This window comes from Cucurbitaria berberidis, assembly GCF_010015615.1.
Source record: "Cucurbitaria berberidis CBS 394.84 unplaced genomic scaffold K460scaffold_1, whole genome shotgun sequence".
Taxonomy (NCBI): domain Eukaryota; kingdom Fungi; phylum Ascomycota; class Dothideomycetes; order Pleosporales; family Cucurbitariaceae; genus Cucurbitaria; species Cucurbitaria berberidis.
Genome location: NW_024468935.1, coordinates 1,951,502 through 1,963,150, shown reverse-complemented (window position 1 = coordinate 1,963,150; position 11,649 = coordinate 1,951,502). Strand labels below are relative to the sequence as shown.

Sequence of the window (11,649 nt, the reverse complement as noted above, 5' to 3'; positions counted from 1 at the left end):
CATACGATGTGTCGGCTACGCATCCATCCACTTATTCGCGTCCCATTGCATTCCACAATTCATAGACTTCCTTATCAAGATATGCTGACTCAGCGCCGCACGATTTCGCTGCAGCTTGAGCACGCCTCGGTGTTCATTGCGCTAAGGTATGCCTCATGTTCGAAAGAATGTGGATCCCCCCTTGCGAGAGTTCTGATCTTGGATCTTACAATCACCCGTTAACAATGCTGCTGTAGCAGCGATTACACCCACAGTTCAATCAGTCATTTCCAATATTTTCTTGGCAACTAATCTTTTTCTTCTATTCACTCTCTGGATCAACGATGAAGACAGCGGCATTTGTTTTCCTTTCTGGCCTGCTAGGGATTGCCCAAATACCATTGGTGATCGCCTCCCCCAATTGTCCCTTAATCGGGGCGGAGTTCCCTCCGCCTCAGCGACTAGCTGAGCATCCGATATGGCAGAGGGCCATAAGAAATATCACAGCAGCCTTTGACTACATCGATGGAAGCAACATTACCGGCATTGATAGGTTCTCATACTCTATTCAGATCTTTTCAACCAATCCAGGGGCGCCTATCCTTTGGGACCGGCATCGGACTGCTACGGATCTACCTGCGGATACCCCTGGTGTCAGTGTGGTAGATGGAAATACAGTTTATCGTCTAGGTAGTGTTTCGAAGGTCCTCGCTGTTCTGGCGTGGTTGGCCGAGCTCGGTGATGTTCATTGGAACCAACCTGTCACAAAATTCCTCCCAGAGTTGGCGGTATACGCAGGGAGATCTACTTCTAACGCGTTCGACGGGGTACGAGAGACAGCATGGGATGATGTAACGATTGGGTCATTGGCCTCTCAAGTATCTGGGCTTGAGCGCGATTGTAAGACTCGGTTTGCTCCGGTGAGGTCTAGACTAACCATTTATTAGATGGGGTACTTGGAGAGATTACTCAGACGGAAGACGTACCTTCATCATGGAAAGCAGATTTTCCAACGCTGTCTACTGCACAAAAGCCGCCTTGTGGAGTGTGGCCTCTTTGCACCAGAGCAGGTATGACTTCGCCCCTTTCTACTATATCTTAGCAGGACTAAATAATTCAAATTAGAGTTCTTTAGGGGTTTAGGCAGCATGTTTCCTTCATATCCGCCATGGCAGACCGCAAGTTACTCGAACGTAGGTTATCAAATTTTTGCCTATGCGCTCGAGAGCTTCACCAAAAAGAGATTTGTGGATATCTTGAACAACCGGATCATCAAACCTTTGGGTCTAGAACACACATATTACGAGAATGCACCCGCTTCGGTCGGGATCATTCCTGGTACCATAAAAGAGACTTACTGGAGCGCTCATCTAGGCGACGCAAGCCCGTCAGTGTTACTCTCATCAACGTGAGCATACCTACTAATACATTCTAGCGGCGGCAACATGTACTCCTCACCGAACGATCTCTCCACAATAGGCCGCGCAATACTTTCGTCCAAGCTCATCAAGCCAGCTCTTACCCGCCGCTGGCTGAACCCTGTCACTTTCTCAGCAGATATTGCCGCCTCAATCAGCGCCCCATGGGGTGTTCGGCGTATACAGCTTGCCAAAGACACGCAACCGCATCGCTCCTTGAGTATCTTCACCAAAGCGGGGACGTTTCGAAAGTATACATCTTTCCTCACGTTAATGCGAGATTACAACCTTGGCTTCACCATTATGATGGCCGGGGATCCAGCGATGAGCAACTTCATGGGCGCGGATCTCCTGGGTGCAGCGGTGATTCCTGCGTATGATGCGGTAGCACGCGACGAGGCGGATAAGCTGTTCAGTGGTACATATGCCGCGCGAGATGGGCCCATTACCAGGTCTTGGTTGACTATCACCACCGATCCAAATAAACCTGGTCTTGGAATTGGCCCCTGGATCAGCAACGGGACGGACATGGTTGACATGGCCACAAAACTACAAGCTGGTACAGATTATACAACTATAAATGCGGAAGCTCGCCTCTATTACACCCAGCTGGAATCTCCGATGGCGAATGGCGGGAAGAAGCAGGCATGGAAAGCCGTATACGAGGACACCGGACGCCCGGCGGCTGGCCCACAATTGTGGTCCACTGACTGCGCTGCTTGGGTAAGTGTTACAGGCATTACCTACGGTTCGCTTCCTCTCGATGAGTTTGTCTTCTTTTTTGACAAGAGTGGGAAAGTGGTTAGTGTTACGAACCTGGCACTCCGGTCAACGCTTTACAAGCTAGAGTCCTAAGCAAGTAATCTTTTAAGTAAGCGCTGCGTAATGAATCCTCTTCCTCACAAACGCACGTAATGTATTTCTTATATCTACTTGTTATCCTATTTGTAAATATTATTATGACTATAAATCAAGTTGAGCAGCATCACCCACATCTTATAGCGCATATGGGAAATAGTGTTTCATATTTCTTTTCTTGTCTTCTAAGAGATTGTAATGCCCGGCCCGTGATGTTAGCTCTAGTTTCAGATCTACCAATTATCCTTCATTATATAGCTTTGCGAAAAGAGACTAACGCCGCAGCAAATATCCTCTTTTGAAGGAGGTCAAGCCTTAATCTAGACAAAAATCCAAGCACCACCCAAGAAGACAAGAAGGGCAAAAAGCAGTGCGACAGAGGACTTCTCAAGCGGTGAGCGCCCCCCCTGGCTAACCTTCGCCGGCTTCTTCGCCCTCTTTCCACCCTTCTTGCCACGCTTGCGTGGCTTCTTTTTCTCCGACGGCACCTCCTCGACTGCCGCAACGACCGTATCATCGGCATCTTCTGCCTTGTCTCCAGGCATTAAAGCCTCCCCACCCCCAAATTTCTCGTAAATAGCCAGCATTTTCACATCTTTTGCTGGCTTCGAAGTCTTCTTGCTCTTGCGCTTCTTGCCCGAATTCATCGTGACAGCCTTCCAGGTGGGCTCAACACGAGTGCTCAGAAGCGTTGACAGTGAAGCCGGGAGGCCGTCGACACACTGTCCATCCTCGACCGTTGCATCCAGGTTGGGTGTAGCAGGGAGGTCGTCAATAGGCTCAACCTGCTCAGTCGTCTGAACAGGCGTTGTGGGAGCCGGCTTGTCTTCAGTACATCCAGCCGGTACCTGTTGGACCACCACAGCCTCTTTGGGTTCGACGGCCGCCTCGTCTTCCGTAGTCAGAGCCTTCTTCTTCTTGCCCTTCTTGCCAACACCAACAGTCTGCCAACCTCCATCTAGATGTCTGCCGTAGACTATATCAGTCTCCACATCATGAGACTCGGTGATCATGTCCTGCGCCATCAGCTGCGCGATCAAGAGGTCCTTGTTATCTGCAGCGGGGAGGACTCGCATCCTAGCTAGGGCCTTCAACGGCGCGTCGTCCAGCAAGGCGTAGGGGTTGTTTGACGGAGTCATATCTTTTGAGAATGCGAATCGGAGTTGTGATGTGGTAGGCTGGAGGATTTCGATGAGTTGAAGTGGTATCTAAGAATCGAGAGTTGAATGTGGTCCTTGGAGTATATGTGCTTGAGTGGATGTAGAAGCTAAGTGCAGAGGTGGAAGAGTTTTATATGCATGCGAGACGATGGCCAGTTTGTTTTCGCCGCGTGCCGTGGTTACGGGATGCTTTCACCTACAGATGCTGAGCCAACTCGCACGGGCTTTCCACACGAACTATGGCAACATGGTTGCCACAGTACGATTCACTGAGAAATGCGAGACAAAGCGCTGCCTATTCGTTGAAAATTTAGCGCGGAAAGCTGGAGTGATGAGGCCAAGAGGCAAAACTATGGTTCTGCAACTCGGATTTCAATCGTGGTTGGGATTAAGCGACATAGTCAAGCCGATACATCACAAGCCAGGTGCACGATAGAGGATATCGTCTGAAACATGAAAAGGCTGCAAATGAAAAGGAGACAGGAGAAGGATGGCATATATCGCAAAAAAACAACGCTAAAATATCACACCTTTGAAATTGCATTTTGGACGTGCTTGACCCACGCAGGGACCGGCCAACCCTTATCTTGATGCAAATGAATGGACTCTTTGCACTTCCAAGCTGATTTCGCAATAATCTCTTTGACATTGTAATCACGTAGCACGCAGCCTGGGCCACAGTGGGCTCTAAAAATCTTCTCGAAAACGTCTGGACCTGGCTTGAATATTAGCTTGTCTGAGAATGAGTCATGGGAAATACATTTGAACATACCAGCAAAGCTCATCAATGCTTCGAACAGAACGAGTTCCTCCTCCTCCGTCCATTCTTGCTCTTCAGACATTGAGAAAGCCCAGTGCAACGGCAATGGCAGCGTAGAGCGGGCCCTGAACACTGGCACCCGCTCAAACCTCACACCATTTGCGTCCTTCTCTTCCATATCTGGAAGGCTAGTAATTTCCAGATGCCGCCTCCTCGTCCAATCAGGCTCACACAACATGCGTGCAATGTGCAAATCCTGCCAGCGACTCCATCGCGCGTTGCTCATTGCAATTGCCTTCCGGACCCTTTGTTCCTCATCCAACTCCTCTTGGCGCTTGCGCTCAAGTTCTGCGCGCATTTGGCGCTGGCGATCTGTAGCTTCGAGCTGATGTAATTGTACTCGAAACGATTTATCAAGTCGTCGAAGAGGGGCAATAAGTTTCGATTCAACCTCCTTGACGATCCTATCACCCTTATAGCGCTGAGGTACCGAGGCATTCCACTTGGCGATAGTGTCCTTGAATGCAAGGACTTCATGTGTGAGCGGGGAGAGGATGCGCAGGGCTTCCAAAGACTCATCTATGGAGTCATACTTCTCACCTAACCGAAGGTACACTACCTGTAGATATGCAGTAAGACCACGGAAAATATATCCATAGGCGTCGCTTTTGAAACTAAGCTGATCGGATTCCGACACATCGGTAGTAACCTGTTTGAGCACGCTTTGAAGGTCTTGAAAGTCGTCGATGATGTCGTCAACCGAAATATCTTCCGATTGAACTAGTTCGCATGATCTTTCACAAGCTCGCTTTATGGTAGTACCGAGTTCGGTCTGGCATTTCCCAGCACGTTCCTCAACATCGAGGAATTGGAAGACTTGATCAATGTCCGATAATGCGCTTAATCGACTGAGCTGCACGGGATCGTCAGCCTTGTCTTCGTCTTCGTCTTCATCTGAATCGAGTTCCTGCTCGTCCGCGTCTAGGTCACCAGTCCCAGCCTCGCCGGCTAAAGGCGTGCTATGTATCGACGCGGTCTCACGGACAGGTTGAACTTCCTTAGACACCTTAGCAGAGTCTTTAGTCTTCTGCTTCTCACTAGACCTGGATTGACTTGAAGATGCGGTTTTTTTAGTAGTTGGCTTCTTTGCACTTGTTCGTTTACCTTCAGCGGGGACCTTTGGCGCTGCTACTGCAATTGTCTCTGTAACCTCGCTTTGCTGATCACCGCTAAATTCGTCCACAGTTTTGCCTTTCGTAGGTTTCTGCCTACTTCTTTGCCGCACTGGGATCTGAACTTGTGGATGTGACTTTCGGGATGGGGCATTCGAATCCCTTTCTTTCTTGGACTTCGATGGCGCATATTGTTTCCCGGGAGTGTCTGCATGGAGGGTACATCGTGGGCCATGAACGGTCTCATTCTGTGCTGGAGCTCTACATTGCGAATCAAGATCGTCTTGATCCGTGACAGCACCACAGCGTACAGTAGTGGGTTTTCGCATATGAACATGGCATCGAAGGCCAACGTCAGTACGATTCGTCCCGGCTAAGGAGCACTGCTGGTAATACGGCCCTTTGCTATCATTTCGATACAAGACCACAGTGCACCGGAGCTTGCCGTTGGACAGATACTCGTCAATATGTACGTCTTCGGGCGCACTATCGTGTGTAGATTGCCGTTTTCGGATATGCGCTCCAGTCTCCACACGGTCGATAGAGCCTACGCGGAACTCGGGGGGAGAGGATGGTAGTTGAGGCTCATTGTTTGCTTCAGCGCGATACGATTCGGTGTCGCTGTTTCTAGCTTCGTCTCTGTGCGGTGCTAGCTGCCCAGAAGAAAGCTGTTGTCCCTCCACCTTATACTGGACCTTTCTCTTCTTCCGTGTAATTTTCAACGGCTGATGGTTGACCATTTCCGGCAACCTAAAAGCCCCCTTCTCTGGGCTTAACAAGAGATCGTATGCATTTCCGCGTCTTACATAGTCCGTATGCGCCTGCGCCGTTGTCATTCTGCTAATTCGCTTGAGCTTCCCTGCACCTGCCTTGGGCGCCATCCCTCCAGAGGTACTCTGACGGTCCTGTATGCGCGCCGCATTGAGAAGGCTTGCGCCCAGGGCTGCTGAAGACGGTTTGGGCTGTCGTGGTTTCGTGGCGGACCCTTGGGATTCTTCGAGCAATTGCTGTGTGGCAGCTTCGGCATCGGCTTCGACGTCGGTGGAGATGTGAGACGATAGGGGCGGTAAAGGGAGGTCTATCGTTGCTACAGTCATGTCAACCTAAGTGTCACCATGGGAAGCTGTCGTGATAGCTTCGCGGTAGCTAGCCGCCGCCGTTTGAGAACGAATGCACTGCCAGAATCTACGTTACTTACTGCCCTTCCCCGGTGCCATCATAAGGCGCGCCATGATTGAGTGAAGCGGGTATTAGAGCATGCGCATCGAGAGGGACGCATACTACAACAACAATGACAGTGACGGACGGCAACGGTGACGGTGACGGTTATTGTGGGGGGAAGCTACCGTACCCCAGTCATTTAATCGAGAGGCGGGAAGTCGCGAGTGGGTCCAGAATCACGCTATCACATGGTCTTTGAGCACCACCACCAACACTACACATCATGGCCTCACAAACCTCGACAGCCCCTGCATTGCAGATCCTGGATCCAAATGACGGCCACAGCTTCGCAGTACCTGCGAAACGCATCCACGATGGCGATGACGTCGCCTTCTTCTTGGCGAGCAAAGCCTATGCAGACATTATGACATTCATCTTCCAGCTCAACACAGCAATGCTGCCGCGGAGGATCAAGCTTGAGGAGGACACCAAAGAATCTGCCCAGGGATGGAGGCTTAACGATCCCCACGTCCCTCTTCCGCACATTACCCAGAACCTTGCCAAGCTTCTCGAAACATTGACGGCAATCATCGACGAAGCGCCGCCAGATCCAGGGCCGCGTCGGTTTGGAAACGCCAGCTTTAGAGTCTGGTATGACTTGGTGCGAGAGCGCGTATCGGGGCTGTTGGATCAGTATCTACCCAAATATGTGCTAGCTTTCGAATCAACATCCGATATCTCCGTTAAGGAAGAGCTTGAAGCGTACCTTGTTGGCAGTTTTGGTAGCTCCCAGCGCCTGGACTACGGAACGGGCCACGAACTCAGCTTCCTCGCCTTTCTAGGTTGTCTATGGAAGCTCGGCGCCTTCCCGGAATCCATTGACGGCGATCAAGAGCGTGGCATAGTTCTAGGCGTCATTGAGCCATATCTCGTTTTAATCCGCCGCTTGATACTTACATACACACTCGAACCTGCCGGCTCACATGGGGTATGGGGCTTGGACGACCATTCTTTCTTACCTTACATATTCGGTAGCGCGCAGTTCTCACCGGCCATTACTAATCCAGGAGATGTTGCGGCAGAGGGCTCGATACCAAATGCCCCGAGCCCAGCAGACATTACCAAAGGCAACGCTGTGGAGCGGGAACGAAAAACAAACATGTACTTCAGCGCCATCGGCTTCATCTACGACGTCAAGAAGGGTCCATTCTGGGAGCATAGTCCGATTTTATTCGACATCTCAGGCGTGAAGGCGGGCTGGGCAAAGATCAACAAGGCAAGTCTCTCATCTTTCCTCATCAACTGTCTGCGAGGTGAGCACGCGTCGCTGATACTTCCCAGGGCATGATAAAAATGTACAACGTAGAAGTCCTCTCCAAATTCCCCGTAGTCCAACACTTCCCCTTCGGCTCTCTCTTCGCCTGGGAAAAGGACCCAAAAGCAAAACTCATCCAAGCTAGCGTGCACACCGCTAGCCAACCCAAGTCCTCAACCCCCTCTTCCACAGCACCAACAGCTAGACCCCAACCTCCAACCGCGAAATCTCAACCTGCGCTTCGAGACCCACTAGCCGATACGACTGCTCGGGGTGCACAGGGCGGTATGCCAGTATCGACAGCAGCGCCCTGGGCAAAGACGGGCCGTGCTGCTGCTCAGGTACCAAGCGGGGCGAATCAATCTATGCGCGCACCTTGGGCAGCAGCTTCGTCGTCGCCTGCTGTTCCAAGTGGTCCGAATCAGCCTACGAAAGCTCCTTGGATGTCGAGTACACCGGCCCCGCCACCGCCTGGGGGAGGTACAAGGGCACCATGGGCGAAGGGAAGTGGTGGGGGGAACCCAGCCGCTGCAGCGGAAACTGAACCGGTCATCAAGCGCGAGTAAACGGGTGCCATGGGCGGATAAAACTTCACGGTCGTATTATAACATGGCAAACATGGCATTATTACGTGACAAGGTGATGAGAGAAAAATTATGTAGATATGCACTGCATGACATGGAGGCACAACACTGTGTGACTGCATTCAGGGATTAAACCATACAGCATCAATACTTCAGTCGTAGAATATGATGATTGCAATGCTGTTTGCAGATAGCACGTTATTCTGAAATATACTTTTTTTTTGAATCGATATCACTAACTAGTGAACTCGCAACGACATCATTGAGGCTGAAGACACTGACGTGCACTCATGGTACTCTAGGCCACATTCTCCATCAACCCAGCCCCCACTGTCCGCCCCCTCTCCCTCAGCACAACTCTCATACCCTCCTCAATCGGTAGCTCTCTCTCAAGTTGGACAACCACCCTTGCAACCTCGCCGGGCTTGACGATTCTAGGCTTCTTCTTGACGATCTCGCCCGTGAACTTGTTTAACCGCGCGCTCAACGTCCTGATTCCACCCGGAGAGTTCAATGTGCTTCTGAACACTTCAACTGGCATAGGCAGCACATGTTCAAACGCAAGAAGCTTCGATGTAAACGCTTTGACAAGCTTGACAGGTGCGTTAGGGGCACAAACCATGTCGCCTTGCCGTAGGTGGATCGGGTCGATATCCGTGAGATGAAGTGTGGGGATTTGGCCGGCGACAGCCCAGTCCACGGGCGCGTCTTGGACTTCGATAGCTTTGATGGTTGCAGTCTCGTTGGCAGGAAGTGCGAGGATTGTGTCGCCTACTTGCACGGTCCCAGAGTCGATGCGGCCGGATATGCTAAGTGGTGAACGCATGTCTCCCCGGAAGACATCGGCGACGGAAAGGCGGAGCGCTTTTTGGAGATTTCGCTTTGGTAATTCTACACGCTCGAGAGCTTCCAGAAGCGTCTCTCCCGTGTACCAGTGTGCAGCGGAACTCTCGATCTTTTTGACGACGTTCTCGCCAGTGAGACCTGCTAATGGTATGAAGGTGATGCGTTTCTCCAGGAAACTGGCTTCAGTAAGGAAAGCAGTCATACGTTTGGTTATATCATCAAACCGGGCTTTTGACCAAGAGACCGTGTCCATCTTGTTGACTGCAACGATGATATGCTGCATACCCATGCTTCGAGCGATCAAAATGTGTTCCTTCGTTTGTCCCTTAAGGCCAGATTCGAAGCTGTTTGTGCTTGCATCGATTACCAGGACTGGAAAGTCGGCTTGGGATGCTCCAGAGATCATGTTAGGTATGAAATCCTTATGACCTGGCGCGTCCAGTATCGTGAAGCGCGTTTTATCCGTCTCAAAGTAGTTGGTGGCAATGTCGACAGTTACTCCTCGACTACGCTCTTCGCTCGTTTCGTCCATGACCCAGGCGAGAGCGAATGACGACTTCCCAATGTTTTCAGCTTCTTTTCGCAGCTTGTCTATTGACCGTTGGTCGATAACCTTCAGATCGTACAGAAGACGGCCCATAAGCGTACTCTTTCCGTGGTCGACATGACCTGATCCGAATTAGTATTATTAATTTCAAGCGCGCTGCAAGTTCAGAACAGCCTTTATTAATGATGCTAAGCGACGTATACTTACCGACTACGACAAAGTTGGCCATTCGCTTTAGGCCACTTTTCTCAAATTCCTGCACTACATTCAAATTTTTACTCTTCACTTTGGGTTCATCGGCGACAGCCAGCTTCTCCACAGATTGCGCGAGCTTTTCACCCTGCACCCTCTTTTTCTTCGAAGTGGTTCCTGTTTGCCTTAGAAATATTCTCAAAGTAGCCGTGTTGGAGAGTCAACGCCGCCCGCCACCTGCAACCTTTGCCTGCGCTGCCCGTACAATATCATCTGGACTGGGACTTGCGAATGCCTTCGCGCTGTCGTATTCTTTGTATATTGTGTATGGCGCCGGGAACACCTCCAAAGTGGGAAATGGCCGCCTTGCTGCTGTGCTGCTACCTCCACAAAGTGTCGATGCGAACATGGACGCCTTAGCACGCTGGGCAGGTAATTCGCAAACGATAGCTGGTTGTTGGACGGCAGGCTTTAGGATCGCTTCGTCGATGGCTTCTGGCGGTGGAGATCGAGACCGCGAGCGTCTGCGACCGGGATATCTTGCTCGACTGGGACGTTCCGTATCACCCCCACGTAGATTTGATGTAGGCTCCTTGCTCTTGACTGTGAGCTTGTCGAGCATGGCAACCGCTGCATTTGCCTCGCTATTGGCTTTCGTGGCAGCAGCTTCCGCTTCTTCCCGGTCCTTTCTGCGCTTTGCCGCGAGTGCTGCCAGTTTGGATGATCCGCCAAGTAGGCCCCCTCTATAGCGAGGAGTGTCGAGGGTTATAACGCCTAGCCGGTGCAATGGCACGTTGCCCCATGGGACATCCCAGAAGAAGTCGCCTATGGCTTCGTTGGTAGGCATCGAGATCGGGGGCGGCGATAGATAGGCAACGCGATAGGCTGACTCTTCCAACCAGCTAGACTGCGGGTGAGTTTGCTTACCGGTAGTTGTAGGCGCTTTCTGATCGGCCACGCTTGCCGCTTGATCAAATCGCGAGGTTGCCTTCTCTTTCTTCGGCGCCTCCTGCTTGGGTTCTGTTGTCCCTAGCTTGTTCTTCAGATAGACTACACTCTTGTCGACGTCGTAGTAGTAATGCCACAATGCTTCTTGTATCTGCGCGTCGCTCGTGAATTCGCTCAATTCCCCCAGACCTTGCCGCACTCTTGTAGTCCCGACACGCATTTGCTCCTTGTCATGCTCTGTCATACCGTCACCGCCTTCTCCCTCTTCGGAGTAGTCATCTTCATCGTCGTATGCGTCGTCATCGTCGTAGTCGACATTTCTGGTGCGGGAGAAGCCACCAGGAGGCATGGCGCGCGTGGGAGCTTGTAGGGGTGTTAGACACTGTCTAGCCTGTATATTATGTTGTGAGGTTGTGCAGGTAGTGGAGTGGTGAGTGGTGAGTGGAAGTTGTGAGAAGGTGTGGCGTTGGAGTAATAAGTGTTTGACTTTGTTATGGTAATTAAGTTATTCGGTGCACGTCGGGCTTTAGTGGGGCAGATACTGACGTACCATGGCTCGATTGCCCTTGCCCCGCGGTTGGGTTACTTGCAACCACGCTTTCGCTTACATTCCAACCACTCCTCTGCTTTGCTTATGTATGCGAGAGATTATCCAATTGTATTGACATTGATTACTGTAACGAAGGACGTTGAATAGTCTGGCACGCAG

At 51.2% G+C, this 11,649-nt stretch overlaps 5 protein-coding genes across 5 annotated transcripts; 2 read left to right on the top strand and 3 right to left on the bottom strand.

The window, feature by feature from the left end:
* Positions 1-323: 323 nt before the first annotated feature.
* K460DRAFT_422735 (beta-lactamase/transpeptidase-like protein) lies at positions 324-2,252 on the top strand (the record flags this gene model as incomplete). Its single annotated transcript, XM_040938182.1, has 4 exons — positions 324-889; positions 942-1,024; positions 1,105-1,366; positions 1,415-2,252. 4 exons carry the CDS (start codon positions 324-326, stop codon positions 2,250-2,252), a joined length of 1,749 nt encoding a protein of 582 aa, XP_040792874.1.
* A 205-nt stretch (positions 2,253-2,457) lies between these two features.
* Positions 2,458-2,814, bottom strand: K460DRAFT_361128 (uncharacterized protein). The gene has a single exon (XM_040932394.1). It carries the CDS (start codon positions 2,798-2,800, stop codon positions 2,576-2,578), a length of 225 nt encoding a protein of 74 aa, XP_040792873.1. The 5' UTR covers positions 2,801-2,814; the 3' UTR covers positions 2,458-2,575.
* A 937-nt stretch (positions 2,815-3,751) lies between these two features.
* Positions 3,752-6,649, bottom strand: K460DRAFT_301200 (uncharacterized protein). The gene is made up of 2 exons (XM_040929862.1): positions 4,188-6,649; positions 3,752-4,130 (listed from the first exon to the last, which is right to left on the bottom strand). Exons 1-2 carry the CDS (start codon positions 6,442-6,444, stop codon positions 3,940-3,942), a joined length of 2,448 nt encoding a protein of 815 aa, XP_040792872.1. The 5' UTR covers positions 6,445-6,649; the 3' UTR covers positions 3,752-3,939.
* A 142-nt stretch (positions 6,650-6,791) lies between these two features.
* Positions 6,792-8,389, top strand: K460DRAFT_372600 (PTPA-domain-containing protein; the record flags this gene model as incomplete). Its single annotated transcript, XM_040934527.1, has 2 exons — positions 6,792-7,784; positions 7,850-8,389. 2 exons carry the CDS (start codon positions 6,792-6,794, stop codon positions 8,387-8,389), a joined length of 1,533 nt encoding a protein of 510 aa, XP_040792871.1.
* Positions 8,390-8,705: 316 nt separating this feature from the next.
* Positions 8,706-11,289, bottom strand: K460DRAFT_372598 (elongation factor 1-alpha; the record flags this gene model as incomplete). Its single annotated transcript, XM_040934526.1, has 3 exons — positions 8,706-9,922; positions 10,008-10,155; positions 10,258-11,289. The coding sequence occupies 3 exons, from the start codon at positions 11,287-11,289 to the stop codon at positions 8,706-8,708; spliced, it is 2,397 nt and encodes a 798-aa protein (XP_040792870.1).
* Positions 11,290-11,649: the final 360 nt, after the last annotated feature.